Here is a 25,598-nt window from a genome sequence, read left to right on the forward strand (position 1 = left end):
GAGAATCCTAGTATGCCCAGTTGAATGGTCTGGGTTGGATGTATTTCTTTTTAATTTTTTATTTATTTACCCATTTATTATTGTGGATGTTGTTGGGGGCAGTGAATGTAGGTGCATGTGTGCCATGCTCCTTTTGTGGAGATTAGAGGGCAATCCTCAAAAATTGGTTCTCTCCTTCTTGGGGTGGATGTGTTTCTAACTTTCTCTTGAAATGCAAAGTATTTCACCTGAAATCTAATATAGCAATTGTTAATTATTAAATCCTGATGTTGATATAGGTGAAGATTACATTTTAGTTGAACAAGAGTGTAAGACAAATTGATAAATGCTCTTATTAATAAAAAAAAAAAACCCGGAACCAGATATTGGGGTGAAAACTGAGAAATCAGAGAATCAGAAAGAAGCCAGTTGCATTCTTATCACCAGGAAATCCTCAGCCAAAAAGAGAGCTACTTCCTGTATACTCACACCTTTAATTCCCAGCACTAGTTAACCATAGAGGTCTGGAGATCTGTACAGACAGACAGGAAGTGATAGAGGTGGGCAGAAAGAGGAAGTGATGTAGCTGGGTGGAGAGAGGAAGTAAGATGGCAGGGCACAGAAAGGATATAGGTGTGAGTATACAAGAAGTAGCTCTCTTTTTGGCTGAGGATTTCCTAGCAGTAAGCATGTAGTTAGCATCTTTCTGCTTCTCTGATCTCAGTTTTTACCCTAATATCTGGCTCCAGGTTTTTTATTAATAAGACTGTTTAGCAATTCATCTTACACAAGAGTATAATCATTAAGTACCTCTACACTGGTATTAATTAGACATAAAGGACCAATTTATTACTAAGTCTAAAATAGATACTGAGATGGATATAGACCACATTTTCTAAGTCAATTTCTACTTTTAGACTCATATATTTATACAGAGGGAATCTTACCTGTGGTCAGGGAGCAAGCAGATCGATCTTCATTGACTTTTTGCTTGTTTGTGAGTCTGACATCATGTTCCAAAACACAAAAGCAGATAAAATTTTTAATTGTTGACTGAAGTAAGTGTTTCATTGAACATATTTATGGTAACTTATTTTTGACTGCATGTGCCAGGCAAAAAGTCATTGTAGTACAAGAGAGTATCAGATACTACACTCTTTCAACTTAATTAAAAGTCTTTGCCATTCTAATATAGCCTTAGTTGTATATATAACTTTTCATACTCTGATTTAAGTCTTCACTAATTGAAAACTTGCTCTATAATGAACCCCTTATATCCATCTACCCATGAACTTTTTTCATATGTAAGTCATAATTTCTAGAAAGCTCAGGTAAAGGGAATTTGGGGGGGAAACACAACAGAAAATCTATGTAAGGAACAGGCTGAGTGTTTAGTGTTGATTTTTCTGCCTTTACTTAAATGCTTATAAGCAGAACTTTTACCTTATTTATTGTATTAGTCATTGTGATCTGAAATAAATTTAAGAGTTAAGGAGCACTGGGCTTTCCTTTGCTCCCACATTATTTTTTTTTCTGTATCACCATATATTCACTGTGCATATTAATGTGTTCAGTATGATGTTTCCACATATACATGATAGTATATACTAACCAGATCCAAACTCCATAGCTTTACACACACACACACACACACACACACACACACACACATACACACACACACACACACATACACCCCTGAATATGAGGGTAGAAAATATTTACAAGCATTCTTCTTTCTTTTCACTCTGATCTTTCGTAGTACTCAGTCAGCAAGAATGGGCAAAAGCACTCCTGGCTGACCTGGATAGAGATAATGGTGGTGTGTTCCTTGCAGAAGCTCACTGAAAACTGGCCCATAGAAAGCTTCAGTAACCTTGTCAGCAATATCCTGCACTTGACTTATGTTTTGTGTGAAGTGGATTCAGGATGATAATACACAATGGATTCTGTGATTATAATAAAACCTTGGATGTCATCTAATCTTATCTGACCTATATGATACCTATCCTGCCTCCATACAATAGTTTTCCTTCCTTAGAAAGTAGCATCTCATCTATAACTTATGGAAGTGGGACTAGAATAATGCCTTAGGTCCCTTCAGGCTCTCTAATGCCAGATTCTGGTATTCTTAAGGCAGATCATTGGGCATTAATTACTGTGGTGCTTTATTACCCCAATGATGTAGTTTTCTAAGAACAACTTTACTGCTTGGAGATAGTGGGGAGAGATGTGTGAAATGAAATCTTTAGAAGAGCAAGCCTGATGGTTGTCACCATGTTTATAAACATTTTAATGGCACTGATATTTAGAATATCTTGTACAAAAAGAATATTTACACAATAGTAGCTAATTGACTGACCAAGGAAAGGTTGTCATATCTTTATTAAACATTTGCAGAGTTACTTGAAAAGAAGGTAGTCTTTTGCACATATTGATATGAACAGTGGCAATATGAAACTGGTATCTTGCAGATATATTGACCCTTCCTCCATTTTCTTCCAGGGATTTCCAGGAAACACAAATGCAGACAGTGTGGTGCAATACAGACTCCAGCCTCCCTTCCACACCAGGTTCCTGCGCTTCCTCCCCTTAGCCTGGAATCCCAAGGGCAGGATTGGGATGTGGATAGAAATATATGGGTGTTCTTATAGTAAGTGATATGTATTCCTCATGTAAAATAAACATCTGCATGAAATGCTGTAAAATGTGTCAGTTAAAAATTACTTACTTTAATCTTTTTAATAGTTGTATGATTAAAACTGGGTTTCATAAAAAGACTTCAATTATCAGCTCCTTATGACAATACAGTCTTTAATTATTTTTCATAGTAGAATTTAGAGATGCTGAGGAGATAACTCAATAGGCAGTGTTTGATATGCAAGAACGAGGGCTTGAGTTCAGAGCCATAGTATCACATAAAGAGTCAGATGTGACAGCGCATGTTTGTGAACCTAGTACCAGAGATAGGGAACAGACACAGTTGGATCTCTGGCACACACTGACCAGACAGTCTAGCCAACAGATAACCTACAAGTTTAGTGCAGAGAATCCACCTCAGTAAATGAGGTGGTAGACAATAAAGGAAGACACTTGGAGTTGACCAGTATGCATGGAAACACCCACATGAACACATATATAGAACACACACACACACACACACACACACACACACACACTGAATTTAGAGGTAGACAACAAAATTCATTTGTCTTTAAATTCACATAGTTTGATAAAATACTTGCAACACTGTAGACGTTCAATGAGGCGAACTGAATTCTAACCAATAACAGATGAAACTGACCTGAGGCTTCCATGGATAGTTTTCTGGCTTCATGGATAATGTTTGGAGACTAATTTCTTGCATACAGAATTTACAACATCATGTCACAGTACTAATTCTATTTTTTTCTATCAGTGTCACTGTGAAGCCTTTAGATCCACAGCACACTGTAACATCCTTTGATATTCATATAATGGGAATTTATATTTCTGTGCCAGCTTCTTTTATCATTTATTAACTGTAATCAAAATAAAAAGAATATCAGAGACATGAATATATCACAAACAAAAAAATCAAGCAGTGAAACAGACATGACTAATTGTTCAGTTGTCATGTGGTGATCCCAAAATCAGTTGTACTATTTCTACACATCATCAGCATGTTTTAAAATGTTAAGATGAAACAAAATTTAAAATATGCACATAGACATTGATAACCTTATGAATACAACTGCATAGAGTTGGTTTTCTACCACCGAATGATGTTAGTGAGATGCTTGTGCATCTTAAAATATTTGAAAATGTTATGGTTTGGGGGAGAAAAATCTAAGCCTACCCATAGGCATTCCTGTCCACTATCCTTTTCTGCAAAAGCTCAGCATGTTAAGAGGTATTCTCATCTGACATTATATAGACTAGATAAGCACATCCAGAAATATTCCTGTATACCATCTTATGACTTTTCTGAACAGGCCCAAAGGTTTTCAATTCATCATTATTTTTTTATTGGGGGGAGGGGTTGTGAGACTAGCCATTAATGGCTGAGCCATCTCTCCAGCCCTCTGTTCATCATTTTTACAATGCAAGTTGAGCATATCCACAAGTTTTCTTGTCCACCATTTTAACTTTTAAATATTTGTTATATAACCTTGAGCTAAGCATACCTAGGATTGTGAATGCCATCTTTTATGCTTGAAATATGACTGTAAACTGAGCATGCTCAGGAGTGTGCCTATTCTTAAAGTACTTTCCTATATGAACATGTACAGAATTCCCCAGTGAAATATCCAGACTTCCTTTGTTCAAGGGGGACATTGATTTGCAAATAACTCCCATCCATTCCTTACCCAATGTAAGTAATCTTTCTCCATGTTTAATTCACTTTTTGGTGTTTTTTAAAATATTTACTTATTTATTTATTTATTTATTTTTACATCCTTACCATAGTTTATTCTCTCTCCTCTCTCCCCCATCTTCCCCTGACATCCCCACTCCCCCTGTGGAGACCCACAGAGGTTTCCTAGTGAGAACTTACTCAGGGTCCAAGAATATGAACTTGCTTTACCCAGCAGGACTACTTAAGGGGATTACTTGACCACTGGCATGATTACCAGGTATTTGGAAGGGTCTACACTTGGCTGTGCGGTGTGCTTTGATCTAGCAAGGGGGAGGTCTTTTGCCCCATCCCCTGGCATTGTTATAAAAAGCCATTTTGAATAAATGGAAAAGGCAATTGAGTATTGACCCAGGTCCTCCTGAAGCTATCCTGTGCTTTTGTCTTTCTCCTCTTCACTATTTTTCTATCTAATATTTTCTTGTCTCTCTCTCTTTATCATAAGAAACCTTGAAAAGATGGGAGCTGGCCTCCCACAGATGGCACCAGAACTTGGGACTTGGGATAAGTAAGGGAGAGAAGGGGGCACCGTGGAAGCAGTAGGACATGTCAGGTTATGAATTAAGGTTAGACAGTGGTATTCTATTCTTCAGGAGTAAAACTGTATATAGATAGAGCAGAGTGGCTAAAAATTAAGCTGAAGCAAGTAGTAAAAGTTAGAGAGACAAGTATCTCTCTATGTCTAGGTTTCTCTCTTCTCTTTCTCTCAATTTCTATCTACTAAGTTATGTAAAAATATAGGGTTTAGGTGTAGGGATATTGTGTAGGAAGAAACTTGGGGTAAGAGTATAATTTCCCTAGTGCTGGACCTTTTGCACAGAAAACAGCATCCAGGAATGAGCAGCCACTGTGGGCTTATGTCTGAGAAAGAAAATCCACTATGGGGCAGGGAAATAGTAGACAGTTGTTTGTATATTCACTTGTAGAGAGTTTGAAAACTAGTGGAGTTAAGGTAGAACAGCAATAAGTACAGAGTTTTTTAGGTTTTGTAGAGGAGCTGTGTTCTTGGTTTTCTGATTATGAAACTCTGGACACAGACTCATGGGGTAGAATCAGAGTCAAAATACAACAATATTGTGAGGAGCATGGGCCAGAAAGGATCCCAGTGGAAGCTTTTGGCCTGTGGACACTAATTTGGGACATTTTGGATCTGAGTCCTGAGTGGCAGAGGGGGAATTTTCCCTGAGGTGGACATAGGCAAAACAAAACCCTCCACTCCGCCAGAGCTGCTGCTAGATGGGGATGCTTTTACAAAATCATTCAATCAGGGACAGTCCCCTCTTGGCCATGAAGCTGAATTTAAGGTACAGAAATCTTAGGATGAGACAAGAGAGAACTGAAGGGCTTAAGAGACTTAGTAATTTCTCTTTCTCAAAAGTTTGAGGCTCTTTGGGTCTTTCCTTCTCAGAAGGGTACTCATCTTCCTTCTATAGTAATGGAATTAGACTCACCCAGTGGGTCGTCTATCAGAATGGAAAAGTTACCCATAATTGCCCTGGCGAAAAAAACCTCCTGGAGCATGGCAAACCCTTGCTGCTGGTCCTGTGTCTCCCCTTCAAGGCAGTATTAGAGAAGCAGCTACCAGAGGGGAGGAGATGAAGGATTTCAAATATTCCCAGTATTTGAGCAGCAAGATGCCCAGGATATCATGAGAGTATATGTTCCAATTATTGAGACTGTACAAGCTGGAATGAAACAGAGTACAGAGCCACACTGCTTCTGGTTGCTAGAGGCAAACCAATACATTTCTCCTTTAAGAGATAGTTTCCTGATTTTTACTAGCTGAGCAGAAAGCTTTTCAATGGGTTTTACAGCAGCTCAGTATGGTAATTTCACCTTCACCCTAGAACAGCTCTCCTAAGGAAGTCTACTGAAAAATGCAGAGACTTGTTTGGACTGGGTTGTTGTACTACAACAAGTTTTGGTAAAAGGACCACTATACAAAGACTCCAGAGCCATTGATGAGTCAGGCTCTGATTTCAAACTTTCAGGGGAATTTTACAGGTATCGGAACTGACTTTGAACTTCAAACTTCAGAAATTTTTGATTTCTGATTTTGATTTCACCTACAATTTTAACTGTTGTGACTCATGATTCATGTACCCACTGTCTTGTTAGAAGAAAATGTAAATAGTACTGTTAAGACATCGCTTTTAGATGTTTGCTAAAGTTTATAAAGTGTAAATAGTCCTATTGAGAGTTCTACTTTTGGATGTAAGTTTGTAAGAATTGTAAAAATGTATAGTAATATTCATGCTAGAATTATGTTAACCTGTTGATATTGATGAACCATTGTTTGGTGAAGCTAAGGGAGTTGTTAGGTTTGATGCAGTTGCATCAAGAGTTTATTGATTTATAAAAGGGCTTGGTGCAGCTGGGGCTGCTATATACATCTTAGACCCATTCAAAAAAGACATTTGATCTTGGTCATCCTCTATTCCTTTACTGGGAGATGTGGTAGCCCTATGGAGCAGGAGTATTGCTGTGGTTGTTCCAGCTACTTACAAGCTCATAGTAGCGACCTGAGTCAGAGCTACAGAGAGTTAAGCTCTGTACTTTCCCCTGCCAGAGGCTGGTAGTCAGAGCCAGATAAATCCTTCTTGTGAGCTGCCAACCTAAGACAGAGTACACTTGATGGAAAGTGTATCTCTGCAGCAGGTAAGGCTGATTAGTGAAGAAGAAGATGACCTAAGATAGGCACAGTCTATTTGAGGGGTCTGAGGGGCCCTTTAAAATATTAAGAAGGGGGAGCTGTGGAGATCCACAGAGGTTTCCTAGTGAGAACTTACTCAGGGTCCAAGTATCTTAGCTTGCATTACCCAGCAGGGCTGCATAAGGGGATGATTTGACCACTGGCATTATTACCAGGTGTTTGGAAGGGTCTACACTTGGCTGTGCGGTGTGCTTGGTCTAGCAAGGGGGAAGTCTTTTGCCCCATCCCTTGGCATTGTTATTAAAAGCCCTTTTAAATAAACAGAAAAGGCCATTGGATATTGACCCAGGTCCTCCTGAAGCTATCCTGTGTTTCTGTCTTTCTCCTCTTCGCTATCTTTCTGTATAATATTTTCTTATCCCTCTCTCCCCCTCATCAGAACTCTTGAAAAGGTGAGAGCTGGGCTCCAAAGACCCCATCCACTCCTTCTTCTGGAAAAGGACAGGCCTCCCAAGGATATCAACAAAACATGTCATATCAAGTTATAGTAAGACTAAGTACCTCACCTTGTATTAAGACTGGGCAAAGCAGCCCATTATGAAGAAAAGGGTCCCAAAAGCCCAGAAAAGAGTCAGAGTCATCCCCTGCTTCCACTACTAGGAATCCCACAAGAAGACCAAGCTATACAATTGTCACATATATGCAGAGGGCCTACGTTAATCCCATGCAGGCCCCCTGGTTGTCAGTTCAGCCTTTGTGAGTTCCTATGAGTCCAAGTTGTAGATGTAACTTAACTGGTAGAGTGCTTGCCTAACATAGACAAGTCTCTGTGTTCTTTCTCTAGTACAAGATAAGCTGGACATGGTGTCCCATGCATATAATGCCATCACTTGGGAGGTGGAAGCAGAAAAGATCAGAAGTTTAATGCCATTCTCAGCTACATAGTAGTTTGAAGTCAACCTGAGCTATGTGGTATCAGGGACTAGGGGGGTCAGGCCCCTTGATAGTCCAGAAAGAATCTACAACCAGCTGATAATTTAATCTTTGATGAAAAGAAATGAATCTATGTACACGAAACTCCTTAGTCCATACACTTTATTATTCTGTGTCAATACTCTCTCTACACAGCTTCTATTCTGCTCTCATGCCTAACTCCTTTCTTGCCTGATTTCTCTCTACCTTTATTTTTTGTCCCTTCTAAGTTCTATCTTAATTCTTTCATCTTAGTTCTGCCCCATCTAGATTCTCATCCATCTAGTTCCTTCCCATCTTAGCTCCTCTCCCATCTCTTTCTTTCTCATCTTGTTCTTTCTCATCTTGTTCTTCCCCATCTTCCATCTTGTTCCTCTAGTACTCTCTTTTAGCCCTTCAATCCAGTTCTTCCCATCTAGTCCATTCCTCTCAATCTAGTTCTTCCCATTTTGTCTGTTCCTATCCAGCTCTTACCCATTTAGTTCTTCCATTCTCTTTTTTCCTCTCTCTCTCCTCCTCTCTGACTCCTTATTCTCTCTGTTCTCCCCAAGTCTCTCTGGAATCCAGTTATAAACCCAAGCAATGGCAATCCTCTGGCCTAGCAAGGTCACCAGGCTTGAATTCTTATGGGGTCATAAAGGTAGGTAAGAATTTTCCTCAGGCAGTGATGTCAGGCTTTCTTTTACAACCCAAAATGGGAGTGGTAAAAGAGGTCAACTGAGTGCTAATGACTGGTTAGTATATCAAAAAGGGGATCTATGTGCTCAGTCTACATTCCTAGAAATGGTTAGGTAAGAAGTTAGGGGTCTATTGGTAAGGTTGTATAAGAAAGGAGTGTCTCACCCTAAATTGCACAATAAATAAAGCTATCCGCCTGACCTAGGAGACAGGTGTTGTTTCGTTTGGCCTTGGATACTTGATAGGCATTTTAAATAAATACACTGTTAGGAGTTATTGGAATCACACAAGAAAATCATTTTAGGAACCAACTAATTATATATATATAATTATATATATTTATATTATTATAAATATATATAATATATTATTATATATATTTTAGCATATATATATATGCTAAAATATCACCAAGACTTCTTAAGCCATGGCTTGATTGATGTTTGGAGAAGTCCTTGAGTTTTCCAAGTAGTAGTTTTTGTGATAGAAGCTGAATTTCATTAAATTTTCCTGTAGCTTTCAGCAACATGAGACCCTGTCTTGAAAATAAATGAATAAAAGTAAATATGAAATAGACTAAAAGGTTTTTAAAAAGGATGAAATATGAAAGCATAGAACTACAGAAGAACCAAAGATTAGACTGAATAGAAATATCTTAGACTTTTTAGGATGTAGTAGGTTGCACTTCCTTGTCACACTATTAACCTGTGATTGTTCCCATTCCCTGGTCATCATTGCTTCCATCTTGTAAGATGTTAATTTTCTGAGGCATATTAATAACTTCCCATCCATAAAGTATTTTATATCTCTATTTTATTACTAAACCCCTATATAATCCCATTAAGTTCCTAATTCTTTCTGTTTCTACTGCTAATATTTCTATGGAGTAGTAAATATAATGGTGCTGTTTTACCATCAACTTCTTTTTTCTTTCTCCCATTGGCCATTTTTTTCATAACAGCATTATCTTTTATCTTTAATTGTGTCCACTGTTGCTGTAGCTATGACGTCTGATATTTAGAATTTCTCTTTGATGCTATGAAATTAGTTTGTGTTCCTCTTACTCTGAAACAACTTCAGGTTTCCTGACTTCAAAGCAGAGCATGCTCTTTGAAGGGGCTTTTCCTTCATAAGAAGCTATTTCTCCCATTCCTTGGGCTCAAGGCCAATACCAGAGGGATCAAAGCTATGTACCTGAACCTAAGAAGGGCCAATTGACTGTGTGAAGCTGTTATGGAATTTATAGGCACTGTTAGCTTCTGCAAGCTAACAAGCTGTGGAGTATAAGTAACTACTGGAAAAAAATCTTAAAATGCAAATAAATCATATATTACCACTACTGAGTAATGTTTTACCAATACCAGTCAACTCAAAGTACTTACTGTAGAAAGAGTCTCTAAATTTCCTTTATTTTCTTACAATTATTGTTCAAACACATTAATTTTATTTTTAACAGTATAAACCTTATGGTTTGTGTTAACAAGAATGATTTTTTGTATGTATTTTAGTGGTGTCTCCACTGTCCTGTTTTTGCTTATTATTATTTAGTGGCAATGTCTTTTTGCAGTTTTATTTTATCTACTTTCTTACATTCCATTAATATTAGTATGTTCACCAACATTCTTGCTCCCTTTGTGCATTACATTTTTATAGAATCTTGGCTTAGCAGAAGCATTTTCTGGACTTCCATTTTCAGATTTGGGTTGGCTTGGGGTAGCAACCAGAATTGTAGCTCTCCACCTGTACAACAAAACAGGGTGAGCATGGCTAAGAGATCCTTCTAACACCAATGTATTCTAGTTTCCAGGTACTTTTGTGTACTTCATTCACGACATTCTATGAAAGTTATCATTTATCCATACATTTGTTCTCGGCCTTTTATCTTGTTTCCTATCTCACTCAGCTTTCCATCTATGTCCACAAGTTTTCAATGGCACTTATACTCTGCCCACACTTCTGAATCCCTATTCTCAATTCAGATTTGAGGAGTTCCACCCTGGCTCACCCTCCACTGAGCAACTCTTCTCCTTGACCTGTGAATACTTAGTTAGAGTCAATGCCCAAAGGAAAAATACTATTCTCCTATCTTTTCTAAAATATCATTGTATTCTATCTCACAACCGATTGACTCATGCCTGGTCTAACCTTTTAAATATATACTGAATCTGTCCATCACTCTCTTTCTAGATAACAGAGTTTAAGACATCCATTAGCCTACATTAAGCTGCTTCTGCTAAGAAAGTACAGAAAATAACAACTCAAGGAAGTAAATTGTTTCTACGTTGACTTTTCAAAAAGTTCATTTTTTTCAAGAGGCTGAGAGATGGAGCCCCTTTACTTATGCACTCTTAAACCAAATGCTTATTTACAAGTGTCACACCATAAGTGCAGCAAAGTCATATTCTAGAATCTCAGTCCTACTTTCTATAGTGAGTTTCTCATACATTGCCTTCTGTGTTTTGGCCTTCCACTCAGCACATGCATGGTGAGTGTTTGGTGACTATTTACTGCTTGAATAAAGATAGAAGAGGACTTGAGTAAGATTACTTCTGATACAGTTCCTCCTAAACATATGATTTCTATCTGTGACACAGTTCTTTATGTTATAGGAATTAATATTTGAGAACCTTTAAACATATCTGTCACTAGCTCTTTTTTGATATTCTTTGAGAGGCGTTCAGTGGTATAATAATTGCACCAATAACCTTCGAATATCATCTCCAAACTCTCTGTCCTATAACATGAAAAAAATGAGATAGACATACTTCTGAATAAGATCTAGGTCAATAAGAGTTGATTGGAGAAAGCCTGGGTAGATGATGGCCAGCAAGGAAAGAGCCATGTAAGTGCAGACACTTGTGAATCTCAGCCTCATTAATCAGATTAATTAGTTAAGTCAGGTGTAATCATGAGACGTGAAAACTGATCTCTTACAGAGCTCAAAAATGAATTTTTATCATTGTATCTGTGTGTGTGTGTGTGTGTGAGAGAGAGAGAGAGAGAGAGAGAGAGAGAGAGACAGAGAGACAGAGAGACAGAGAGAGACAGAGACAGAGACAGAGACAGAGACAGAGACAGAGCATGCATATGTATGTATGTGGCATGTGGAGACCAGGTCTTCCTCAATCCCCTCTCTTCCTTATTTTTTGTCACTGTTTATTACTGAGTCAGGAACTCACTGATTCAGCTAGACTGTGTAGCCAACAAGCCTCAGGGACTCTTTTGTCTGCCTCCCTAGTGCTAGGATTGCAGGCATGTGCTGCCACACCTAGCTTTTTGCATGAAATCTGAGATCCAAACTCAGGTACTTATACTAGCATAGTCATGTTTACTGCATTGAGTCATCTATTCAGGTTGATATGTTATGTTCTCAAAATCCTTGATCTCATAGTGATGCACTAAAATGTAAGGAGAGTCATGCTGTTAAGTAATAGTACAGGTTCAGTAGTCAAAGCTATGTCCTCAATTAATCATGCTAGTAAATATAGTCTAAGTTCATGTAAAATGAGACCATACCTTCATACTTCAAACTAAGAGCTAATTTTTCTCCATTCATTTGGGGTGGCATGTCCTGTATTCTGAAGTTTTTAGGAACTTTGAATTCATAGTGAAACCATAAGTACCTTTCATTTTCCAGTAGCTTTCTCCATTTATTAATTTATAATTGATTTAATACAAAGAATTATTTCCTAAATGTTTCTGGTAAAATATTGTAAGAAATATATTACTAAGTAGTATTATTTTAGTGCTTTAATACAAAAATATACTATGGTGGGTTATTTATATGTGTTTGTAATTGATTATGGCCATAAACACTTTTCTTTGCACTTACAAGGGTTTCAAACTTCTAAAAATATGACTCTGATGGGTAAGTGAGGAAAGGATTCACTCCTAGATGACTTCTTATCCTTAGACGTCAAAGCTTGCTCATTGGGTAGGACAATCGTATTTGAGAGAAGATGTAAAAATTAATTGCTGCTAAGTTAAATTTTTCTCTATCCCAACATGATTTTTGTTCAGCTTCATTTTATCATGTGCTTACTTCACCGATTAGAGTTGAGTATATTTTCTGTTAAGTTTGAGGTTTTTGTTAATTTATTTTTAGTAGCATACACATAATGAGCTAAGAGCACATGGTTAAATTTTGAGATATAAGCATTTGCAATAACAATCAGAAACCCAGTTATTACCTAGAGAACAAATTTCAAGGTCATTGCTCCAAGACTTTCCCTGATAAGGTTTTGGGGGTTTGTTTTTTTCCAATCTATTTTGCCTGAAGAATAATATTCAAGAGCATCCTTATCATGTCTTAGAAAATATTACAATGTTGCAAAGGAATAGTAGTCATGGTGAAAGTAACACAAATTAAATGACCCAGGCAAGGCATTTCCAGGGATGAAACTTTTTGTTTCTCAACTTAAAAAATAAAATAAATCCTCTAAATAACACTTTCGAAGACAAAGCAAAACAGGGATAAGAAGGTTACTAAGATGTGAAAATCTTTGCTCAGTTGTTTCAGAGTTTCCTTTGGCTTATTTTCGCCTCATAACCAGAGATAATGTTATTTGAATTTGACAAGAATTTTGCTTCTTAACTATCCATGCAAAATTAACTATATAACAAGGAGTAATTGCTTAGTTTACATGTACAGTGAGATGTATTCATTATGTGCTTGATATGCTAATTTGTCAAAAGTATACTAACCAATGTGAGAAATTCTGATTTCTAAATTTTTACATAAAATAAATGAGTGGCATGATTGATTACATTTATTTTGCATATTTTGGATGAAATGATAACTATATAATACTTCTTTTAAGTGATATATTGATTAAATCCTTAGAATACATAGTATATCATGTAGACTTGACTCCAGCTCCAAGTAGCTTTATATTTTATTGTGTTTTGTGCACCTTTATTTACTGAACAAATATATTTTTCCAAAGAAAATTACTTTTTTCTCTCCTTTTTTTAGTTTTGAAAACAATAGTAGATTTTTCTGGGTAAAATTAGTTTCTTTCTATGTCCACTGTTCAATTTTCAACTGATTCTCATGATATTCTTTGCTATTATTTCTAAAACACACTTGTTTTTTGAAAAACTGCAATGTTTTGACCTTTATAGTTAAATTTCCAAAAGAAATGTCAAAATTACAGTTCTGACAAGCTGTAGCAGGAAGATCCAAAATAGTGCTATTGAAGTGTGTTCTCAACAAAGTAACGAGTGATCACAATATCAGGAAATTATCTGCCCTTATTGATCAAGGTTCTCCAGAGAGATAGGACCAGTGTGTGTGTGTATGTGTGTGTGTGTGTGTGTGTGTGTGTGTGTGTGTGTGTGTGTGTGGTGTGTGTGTGTGTGTGTGTGTGTGTGCTATGATATATAATGCCACATATTTTAATGTTTATCATGTTTATATATTACTGTTTATCAGCATCCTCTTTCCTAGAATCTGAGGTGGTTCATTTTGATGGACAAAGTTCTCTGCTCTACAAATTTGATAAAGGAGCCACAAGACCAATAAGAGATGTTATTTCCTTTAAATTTAAAGCCATACAGAACAGTGGGATTATATTCCATGGAGAAGGACAACATGGGAATCGAATTGTTTTGGAATTAATCAAAGGAAAGCTTGTCTTTTATCTTAGTTCAGGTAAAAATTATTTGTAATTAATCTGTTTAGCTAAAAATACATCTGTTGGTACTTGATCTTTTCATCTAAGTAAAGGAACCATATAATTTATCATTCAAATGCCTTTGAGATTTAAAGGAAACACTACTATAATTACTCTAGAATAATGAATACAAAGTAGAAACGTCATGGGAAAATGTAAATGCAAGTTTAATAGAACTGCTAATAAATGCATGTAACATATATGTATCTTCAATATAAGATGTACATAAACCCTCAGATAGTCTTAGTAATAAGGTTTCAGCAAAGAAACTGCTCACAAGATAAAGGTAAGTGCCATGAAAAGTAAAATAAATAGGGTTTCCAGAACCCACATCAAGCAGCTCACAACTGCCTTTAATTCCAGGGGATCCAGCTCCCTCTTCTGGTCTCCAAAACACTCACATATATACATACCCCCACACAGATGCAGATGCATGCACATAATTAAAATTAAATAAAAATACATGTAAAGATTTTATATTCAAGATGAAAAGAAAGTCAGATTGTCCTTGTTTGGGAAGAAAGAATGGATATAAATTAAAGCTCTGATTTTTCAAAGGGAAGTGTGATTTTTTTTTAAAGAACTAACTCATTTTTTTTTTCCTTTTTTAAGGCAATGGGAACCTGCCCCCCATTAACGCTAACATGAACTTCACCCTAGGCAGCCTTCTGGATGACTGGCACTGGCACTCTGTGCTCATTTAGTTCTTCAATGCACATGTGAACTTCACCTTGGACAAACACATTCATCATGTCCTTGTGAACAAGGAATCCAGTTACTTGGATCTTAATTTTGAGGTTGCTAGACACCGTATAATTTAATTGGAATTATAATCTGGAAAGATGACTCTTATACAGAAATACCAATTTGTAGTAATCTAGACCTACAGTGACTGATAACATAGTATTAGACATGTCCAGGTAACACTAAACTATGTATTCATTATAACTTATTATTATAGACTCTCTTCCCCATGAGAGGAAATAATAGGTTATTACATTAGGATTCAAAATTTTTTTACAAATGAAGATATTGTAAGGCAGAAAAAAACATTATTAAATATATTTCTTTTAAATTTCATCATTCATAAAAATATCACTTCTTGTTTCACTATGAACAAATTCCTATGGGTCTTTTTTATGTTGGTGTAGTCACAAGGAACTTAACATTACCTAGGATCACTCTAAGGACTTAATCACATGTACATCAATAGATTTATGACATAATAGCAGAGTCAAATGCCTACCCTTAAACAATCTCTTAGCTTTTTAAATGGTTTAGCTTTTTGTACATTTTTTCCAACATGTATCTAAATAACACTGCTAAATAAAATTTATCTTTCCAGTTCCTCACAAGACAGTGTTGAAAGGATTATAACACACAAGGAAAGCTATGAAATCTATGAGGCATAAATGGTTTGCCATGTAACATCTTCAGAACACCCAGTCCTATAGCATATGACAGTTTGATTGCCTCCACTTCCCTGTGAAGATAGTCCTCAGTGCAGTAACTGGTATTTTACCTCAGACCAAATCTTACATTTTCAAGATTATTGATTAAAGCAGGGTGAGGTATTGCAGTCTTTAATCACAGCCCTCGGGAGGCAGAGGCTGGCATATCTCTGCAAGTTCAAAGCCAGCCCAGTCTACCTAGTGAGTTACAGGACAGTCAGGGTTATATTAGAGAGGCCCTATTACAAAACAACAACAGTAAAAATATTGATTTAAAATAACCTTGGTTAGCCTGGTGGTGGTGGCGCACTCCTTTAATCCCAGCACTTGGGAGGCAGAGGCAGACTGACCTCTGTGAATTCAAGGCTAGCCTGGTCTACAGAGTGATTTCCAGGATAGGCTCCAAAGCTACACAGAGAAACCCTGTCTCGGAAAAAAAAAATAATTACTTAGGCTGGATTGTTTAAGAAGTTCTATTGGAACACATGTGAGTTCTAAAAAAAACAAAACACCAGGGGTCTGGAAAGATGACTCAAGGGTTAAAAGCATTTGTTGCTCATCCAGAAGACCTGAGTTGGATTCCCAGAACCCTCAAGGCAGCTCACAACTGTCTGCAACTCTTGTTCCAGAAGATCCAATGCCCTCTTCTGGCTTCTGGGAACACTAGGCATGCACTTAGTGCATAAGCATACATGCAGGTGAAACATCCACACATATAAAAAAAATTTTAATTAAAAAAAAACCACATTGTCTATGGCTGCTCTAATGGCACTGTGGTCTAGCTAAGTGATATGAAAGTGACCATTAAGTTCACCAAGCCCCAAGTATTTCTTAGGTGAAAAATGGTCACTTCCTTTAAATTTACATGCAAAAGTAATCAGAAATTAGGCTGTCAAAACAAGTCATGATAATAGGATACCGTAACTGTAATTCTTGTTGATAATTGTTTTGTTATATGTAATCTTACTATGTTAAAGTTAAAACCTTGCTTTAAAAAAAAAAGAAAAGGGGAAGTGCTGTGGATATCATTCTGTATGCTGTGAATGTGTTTCTCTGATTGGTTAATAAATAAAGTGCTGATTGGCTAGGAGCCAGGCAGGAAGTATAGGCGAGACAAAGAGAGAGAATTCTGAGAACAGGAAGGCTGAGTCAGGAGACATTTCCAGCTGCCACCAGGAGAAGCGAGATGTAAAGATACTGGTAAGCCACAAGCCATGTGGCAAGGTATAGCTTTATAGAAATAGGTTAATTTATTATTTTTATTTTTTTACTTATTTTATTTATTTAATTTTTTTTGGTTTTTCGAGACAGGGTTTCTCTGTGTAGCTTTGCTCCTTTCCTGGAACTCACTCTGTAGCCCAGGCTGACCTTGAACTCACAGAGATCTGCCTGCCTCTGCCTCCCAAGTGCTGGGATTAAAGGCGTGTGCCACCACCACCCACCCTGAAATGGGTTAATTTAAGATGTAAGATCTAGCTAGCAAGAAACCTGAGCCATTAGGCCAAACAGTTTCAATTAATATAAGCCTCTGTGTGTTTATTTGGGTCTGAGAGGGTACAGAACTGGTGGGTGAGAGAGATTTGTCCTGACCGCAGGCCAGGCAGGACACAGGAAAACTTCAGCTACAGGATACTTTGTATAAAATGGGCAAACATGAAAATCTACAGTGTGACAAATAGATTTATGGCAATTAGTGTAACAACCGTTGATCAAAAATGGGTTAAATAAATCATCACAAAATCATAAACAATGTTATTTATTTTTGTTTTTCTTTCTAAGATCAGCTTTGGAGCAATTCTGATACCTGAAAGGCATTCCCTGACATTCCCACATAAAAATTTTCATGGATGTTTAGAAAATATTTATTATAACGGAGTGAATATTATTAAATTAGCCAAGAAACATGAGCCACAAATCCTAATTAAGGTAAGAGATCTTAAAAGGGAAAGAAAGAGAAAAGGAATTATTACCAATTTTTGTGCCTAAGAAAAGTTCCTAGCTGGGAAGATGGCGAAATGTGTAGGGTATTGCTATGCAAGCATGAGGAAGAGAGTTAAGTTTCCAAGAACCCAGATAAAAGTTGAGTGTGGTGGCATATGCCTATAATCCTAGCACCAGGGTAGGGGACAGGTAGATCCTAGGGGCTCATTGTCCACGAGGCTAGTCAAAATGGCCTATGTCCAGGTTCAGTCATAGACTCTGTCTCACAAAAGTGATCCAGAAAGAAATTCTAACTGATTTCTGGTATCCACATGTACTCTGGGCGAGTGCATCCATACACACATGTACAGTAGAGAGAGACAGACAGACAGAGAGAAAAAGAAGGGAGGGAGGGAGGGAGGGAGGGAGGAAGGAAGGAGGAAAGGGAGGGAGGGAGGAAGGGAGGGAGAGAGAAAGGGAGGGAGGGAGAGAGGGGAGGAAGGAATAAGAAAGAAAGAGAGAGAGAGAGAGAGAGAGGGAGAGAGAGAGAGAGAGAGAGAGAGAGAAAGAAAGAAAGAAAGAAAGAAAGAAAGAAAGAAAGAAAGAAAGAAAAAGAAAGAAAGAAAGAAAGAAAGAAAGAGTGTTTTAATCAGAAATTTTATTGCCTGCAATGAAACAGCATGACCAAAAAGCAAGTTGGGGAGGAAAGGGTTTATTTGGTTTACACTTCTGTATCACTGTTGATCATCAAAGAAAGTTAGGACAGGAATTCAAGTAGGACGGAAACCTGGAGGCAGGAGCTGATGCAGAGGCCATGGAGGGGTGCTGCTTGCTGACTTGTTCCATGTGGCTTGCTCAGCCTGATTTCTTACAGAATCCAGGACTGCCAGCAAAAGGATGGCCCCACCCACAATTTACTGGGCTCTCCCACATCAATCACTAATTTAAAAAATGGCCTACACAGTTTGCTGCAGCCAAATCTCATAGAGGCATTTCCTCAGCTGAGGCTCCCTTCTCTCAGATGAGTCTGTCTTGTGCCAAGTTGACATAAAAGCAGCCAACTCAGGAAGACTGATTTTTTTATATCTCTATCTAATACATTTTTTTAAATTAAGCTAATTTTTAAAAAGCTGCCACATAATGTAATAATTTTATCATGCATAAAAATTAGAAAATGGGATTGGATAACTATTCAGTTGTTAATATCACATACTGCTCTTTCAGAAGACCCAAGTTTGATCCCTAGCATCCATGTTGAGTGGCTTATAGCCACCTGAAACTTTAGCACCAAAGGATAAATGCCTCTTGCTTCCACAGGCACCTGCTCTCATTTGCACAACCATACACATAGACACAGATATTACACATAACTTAATAAAATGAATCTTTAAACAGAGAAAGAGAAAATAGGTGTATGAAAAATAATTAGGAGCAAATCTACTTCATGGGGCTCCATTATTTCATTTTAATATTAATTAAAATAACATCCTATTTTTGCATGGATCTGAATTCACATGTCTCCTGAGTTTGGGATATTATTATTCTCAGGAACCCAATTATTTTTCAATAAAAATCCCTAATGGCCTATTCCTTAATCCACTGGAAATACTTCCACATACTAAGTTAATAAATTTCTTTACATTTTTTAAAGTTTAAAAATATCTGAGTTTTGCCGGGCAGTGGTGGCGCACTCCTTTAATACCAGCACTCGGGAGGCAGAGGCAGGTGGATCCCTGTGAGTTCGAGGCCAGCCTGAGTTACAGAGTGAGTTCCAGGAAAGGCGCAAAGCTACCCAGAGAAACCCTGTCTTGAAAAATCAAAAAAAGAAAGAAAAAAAAATCTGAGTTTTGAATTGTAGGTCAGGCTCTTGCTTAGTGTCAGCAAATATTAGAGTCACACTATTTTTAAGTGTTTTATTTCGTGTTACATGCTACCATGAGTTGGTACATGGGTTTCGGAACCAAATCTGAAGATATCTCTGGCTATATGTTAACAGGCCACAGAATAAATACATCACTTGGGTGTATGAAAAGTGTTGGGAAAAACATAGAGTCCATGAAACTTCTAAGGAAAATGGGAAAAATGATAAACAGACAAGTCTGAAACTATGAACAGCACCATGCTGAGGTAATCCAATGACAGACACCACTGAGGTGCATGAAAGGATCTGTGTTAGTGGAAATAAGTGAATAGCAAAGCAGTGAAAGAATGCTCTACAGACAGCAGATACATGGGGCAAGATTACTGAAGGGCTGGAAAGATGGCTTAGCTTATAAAGACACTTGCTACACAAGCATGAGGACCTGAGTTTGAGACCTGCCTCCCACGTGGTAGGAAAGAACTAACTCCTGCAGGTTGTTCTCTGACTTCTACAGAAATACTACCACAGCACATGCATGTCCACATATAGACACACAACTAAATAACTAAAATAAGTAAATAAATAAAAATAAAAAGTAAATAAAAAGGCTTGTAGATGGCTCAATTGGTAAAATATTTGCCACAGAATCATGAGAACCCAAATTTGATCCTTAACATTCATGTGAAAAGGTGGGCATAATAGTGTTTATCTGCTACCCAGAGTTAGGGAGGTAGGGGCTTAATAACCAGACCAGTCTAGCCAAATTGGTGAGTTCTTGATTTAGTAAGAGACCATATCTTAAAAGATATGGTGGAGAAAGTTAAAGAAGGCAGTGGTGACCTCTGGCCTCCATATGCACAACAACACAGATATATCTGCACACATAAAAATGATAGATGGTAGACTGATGATAGATAGATAGGTAGGTAGATAGATAGATGATAGATAGATAGATAGATAGATAGATAGATAGATAGATAGATAGATAGATGATAGATAGATAGATAGATAGATGATAGATAGATAGATAGATAGATAGATAGATAGATAGATAGATGATAGATTAGATAGACAGACAGACAGACAGATGGACGGACAAACAGACAGAGGAACAGATAAATGGATCCCTCCTCTACCCAAAGTTTCTGTCCAGGAGAAACTGAAATAAAAGTTTTTCCTAAATGGAGGGAGAAAGGACAGCAAGTTAGTACAGCCGGCTTCCCCAGAAGTGCCGTTCTCAGAAACTGTCTACATACAAAAAAATATTTGGCCAATGGGCATCCACGTCAAGATGCCTTATGCAACACTTGCTAAACCTAAAGCCATCTTTTATTTTCCAATCCTTGGTGAAAAGAATAATTCTTAACACCTCTGGACTATGCAAAAATATTTTCACCAAGGGAAATGGGCTGAGTAAAGAAACAAGGAAAATAAACACCATTTCTACAAAAATGTTCTATTATTCTAAATTTTTTATAGATTTATTGATAGTATTATTATTATAGACAATCAGAAGAACTACAATTGTCTTAACATCTCTTCAGTCCTAAATATCACTGAGAAAAAAAGTGATTTACCAAATACACTGTATAGAGAGGTATGAGTTTTACATGAAAACAAACAAAAAGAAAATTCCTTCCAAATTGCACAGGAGACTATAAATGTTAGATATAAGAACTCTAGTCTGAGAACTATCCCATTTTATGTACTAATTATTAGAATGGAAAGATAATTGCTTCAACATTTAAAAGGAAAACATTTTGCAGTTTGGCAAAATAAGTTGCCAGAATTGACTTATTCGATGAATGATCATTTATCCAAGGCAAGTTTCCCTTTTTTGTTGTAGCAGAGAACTAACCATCTGAACAATGAGACTGGCTGGTCCATAACTATTCAGACCCAGTAAATGAGAATCAGATCCATGGTACTGTGAAGTCAAACAAAAATAAGTAGACAGATCCTGGATTTGACAGGGTGCAATTTACTGGGGGACATGCTCACAGAAACATGGTTATGGGCAAGAATAAGACCAAGTGTGTCTTGAAAGTTGAGTCAGAATGAGAGGATCATATAACCAAGTGAGTCCTGAAAATTGAGGCAGAAGGAGAGGAGCATATACTGGTTAGGACAGAGTGATCTCATCCCAGTCAGGACACACTTCATTAATCTTGATCTAGTATCAAAGAAACAGGCACGTTGTGAACAACAGTGTTGGTCTGGACAGCTCTATATACAGCTGTGTGTACTACTGTATTGGTTTTGTGTGTATATAGCTTGCTGGGAGTTATTCAGAATTACTCTGGCCATATCATAACTATTATATCTCAAGATGGCTGCAGTCATTTCAAACTCAATCCATACAGTCAAGATGTCTACAGCTAAATTAAGACTAAATTAGCAGTCAAATGATTAAATTTATACCATGGAGAAGTACCTCTTTCTTTTAACCTCTTCATATTTAATTCATTATAGCAAATGTTTTATTACAATAAGTTTTTTCATAACAGAATTTTAAAATATACTATATTTACTCTATGTGTGTGTGTATGTGTGTGTGTGTGTGTGTGTGTATGTGTATACAAATTGAAGGAATTGATTTTCTCCTCCCATTGTGTATGTCCCAGGAATTGAACTCAGGTAACTAGGCTTGTTGGTAAGTGCCTTTAACCACTGAGTCATCTCACTAGCCCACAGCTGGATTAAAGAAAAGAAAACTAAGAATGAATTTTCTTATAGTTATGTATATGTACAATTATTATAATTATAATATACATTAAACAATATTTTAATGTGAAAATTCAGTTATGTTAGTCTCTGAAGTACATTAGGACAGATTTTTTAAATATAATTCTGTCTTTAAAAGCTTAAAAATTTTGGATTAATGTTCTTAACCTTGCCTTTATCTTGAAGAAACAGAAAATTAGTAAAACCATGACCTAAATCCACCCCTAGAAATTAGGATTTAATTGGTTTGATTGTAGATTTTAGTAGTCTGCTGGTGACTCAACTGTTCAGCAGGGTTTGAACCACTATTCAAACTCTAGCTTATCTATCTTTCATTAGTAAAGCTTTTTCTCTAAAGTAATATTTAGTGCATTAGTAGAAACAATCCAAAGACAATCCCACTTACAATCAGAGATGCTGTAGTTTTTCACTCTGGAACTGAAATTCATAGTATGAACTAATACCAAAATAGTATCCTTTATACCACCTAAAATTAAAACCAAAAGCAAATACAGAAGAAAAACAATAATGTGGTCCTTGCTAGATATTACAAGATGCTAAAAAAGCTACTTATGAGAATTAGCATGTGATTGATAGGAATTGTGTAGAAGAAAGCAGAGACCCCAGGAAGATCCTAGGAAGTGCACATGCAAGTCATCAGAATCTTTCCAAACACTAAAAAATGTAACCCATAGAAATTTCAAATAAGTGTGTTCTAAAGATGTAATCAGCTCTTTCACTGGTGACAAGTGGAGCTGGTATAAAGCAGACTATCAGGAATGCAACTTAGAGAAGAACAAATGCTGCTCAGAAAGCTGGTCTAAGAGTGAGGAGATGTCATGTTCACCATTGGAGCCTCAAGCCTAACAGAGGGAATGGAAGATAAAATAAATGACAAAACAAACTCTTATTGAATTAGCATATATTGAATGCCTTTGCAACCACTGACAAATAGAAAAGTAGAGAATTTCACCAAAAAAAAAAGCCATAGGAATAGTTTGACCTGATGATAACAACGCTTACACTGAAAGATAAATATAATAGATTTAAGCTTTATAAGTACAAATCCAGGTATTTTGTAAAATCCAGGATAGAAAATCCTGTGTACAGCTTTATCACATCTATCTTTAATGGGGCAGAATCACCACTACAAGGCTTTTCAACCTACCCTTTTGTTTTATTTATAGGGAAATGTGTCCTTCATGTGTCCACAACCACAGACAGTTCCAGTGACTTTTCTGAGTTCTAAGAGTTATCTGGCTTTGCCAGGCAATTTAAGGGAAGATAAAATGTCCCTCATTTTTCAGTTTCGAACGTGGAACAAGGCAGGACATGTGCTTTTTCGGCAACTGGAGCATGGTTCAGGAAGTTTGATCCTCTTTCTTAGGGATGGAAAACTCATACTGAGCCTCTCTGAGCCAGGACAACCCCTGTGGAACAACACAACAGGTAATATATAACCCTAAACCTCACAAACAAGAGTCAGTCTGTAGAATCAGTAAGGGATGGAATAAGATGTTTGATGTTTCTATTTGAAAAGAGTTTGACCTCTCTTCAGATTACTCAAGACTTTATATTGTGACATGCAACCATTACAACAGTAATATTTTGGCTCAAAATGTTCAGATACAAAAATAAAAATGTATATTTCTGCAGACAAAAATACCAATATACCTGAACATGCATGTGATATCCTTAGGCTCTGTTTCCTGACAGACCTAACTTCCATCCAAAAGAAATACAGGAGGATCTCATAAAGTAGGCACAACATAGAAACATTCACTTTTCTTCTTGCTTCCCAGATTCTCCCTTTTGCTTTATGTATTTTTTGTTTGGTGGGGAGATATTCTGTAACAGAGTAGATGATTGATAACCACAATTCTGTCATGAGAGGTGCTAACAAAGAACAAGAAGCCTTATTCTTTCACTGATTGATGTTTGATCATTTCCCCGGTTAGCCTGTATATTAGTCAGGGTTCTCTGTGGCAATAGAACCAAAATATGCATATATTATAAAAGATTTATTTAAACTATAGAAGGCTAGATAATCTAAGAATGGCCTTGTATGCCCTAGAGAAGCAGAAATCAGGTAGCTGTTCAGTCTAAGAAGCTAAAGGTGTCCATACTCCCTGACATGAAGACACAGAAGCTCCCTGGAGGGTTGGTGACATAGAGTCCATGTTGGAAGGTGAAAGAAGCTATAGTCTGATGTTTAAGGGCAAAAGCAGCAGGGAACAGAAGTGCTCTTTCAGCAAGAATGGAACTCAAATGTGTGGACTAGCTTCTTCAACAATCTTTCCTCTATCCACCTTCAGCTCTCTAATTGTGATACCCACATTCAGAGAGAGTTTCCCACCACTGTCTTACATGTCAATCCTCTACTGAAGTGACCCCACAGATATAACCAAAAGTTCACTCATGAAATCTCTTCTATTTCCCCTTCCCAGGGAGATCTGGGTGTCCCCCCATCAATCCTCCTTGTTACTTAGCCTCTCTAGGGCTATGAATTGCAGCCTGGTTATTCTTTATTTTACAGCTAATATCCACTTATGAGTGAGAACATATCATGTTTGTCTTTCTGTGTCTGGGTTACCTTACTCAGGATGATTTTTTCTAGTTCTATTCATTTGCCTTCAAATTTCCTGATGTCATTGTTTTTAATAGCTGAGTAATACTCCATTATGTAAATGTACCATATTTTATTTATCCGTTCTTTGGTTGATGGACATTTAGGTTGTTTCCAGGTCTGGCTATTACAAATAAAATTGCTACAAACATATTTGAGCAAGTGTCCTTGAGGTATGATTGAGCATCCTTTGGGTATATGACCAAGAGCAGTATAGCTGGGTCTTGAAGTAGGTTGTTTCCCAGTTTTCTGAGAAACTGCCACACTGACTTCCAAAGTGGCTGTACAAGTTTGCACTCCCACCAACAATGGAGGAGTGTTCCCCTTGTTCCACATTCTCTCCAGCATGAGCTATTGCTTGTGTTTTTTATCTTAGCCATTTTGACAGGTGTAAGATGGAATCTCAGAGTCATTTTGATTTGCATTTCCCTGATGGCTAAGGATGTTGAAGATTTCATGAAGTGTTTCTGGGCCATTTGAGATTCTTCTGTTGATAATTCTCTGTTTAGATCTGTACCGCATTTTTTAATTGGAATATTTGGTTTATTAATATCTAGTTTCTCAAGTCTTTATATATTTTGGGAATCACTCCTCTGTCAGATGTGGATTAGTGAAGATCTTTTCCCCATTCTGTAGGCTGCCTTTTTGTCATATTCATAGTGT

The 25,598-nt window shown here is 37.0% G+C and overlaps 1 protein-coding gene across 1 annotated transcript in view; it reads left to right on the plus strand.

Annotated features, from left to right (window-relative positions):
• The window catches only part of LOC128103696 (contactin-associated protein-like 3), a 168,893-nt gene that overhangs the window by 59,484 nt on the left and 83,811 nt on the right, over positions 1-25,598 (plus strand). The window contains 5 exon segments of the mRNA XM_052728274.1: positions 2,485-2,632; positions 14,128-14,331; positions 14,966-15,150; positions 17,584-17,730; positions 23,497-23,758. Coding sequence (XP_052584234.1) covers positions 2,485-2,632; positions 14,128-14,331; positions 14,966-15,150; positions 17,584-17,730; positions 23,497-23,758 — 946 coding nt within the window.

The sequence above is a fragment of the Peromyscus californicus genome, unplaced genomic scaffold (genome assembly GCF_007827085.1).
Source record: "Peromyscus californicus insignis strain IS unplaced genomic scaffold, ASM782708v3 Scaffold_8__1_contigs__length_139910024, whole genome shotgun sequence".
Lineage (NCBI taxonomy): Eukaryota > Metazoa > Chordata > Mammalia > Rodentia > Cricetidae > Peromyscus > Peromyscus californicus.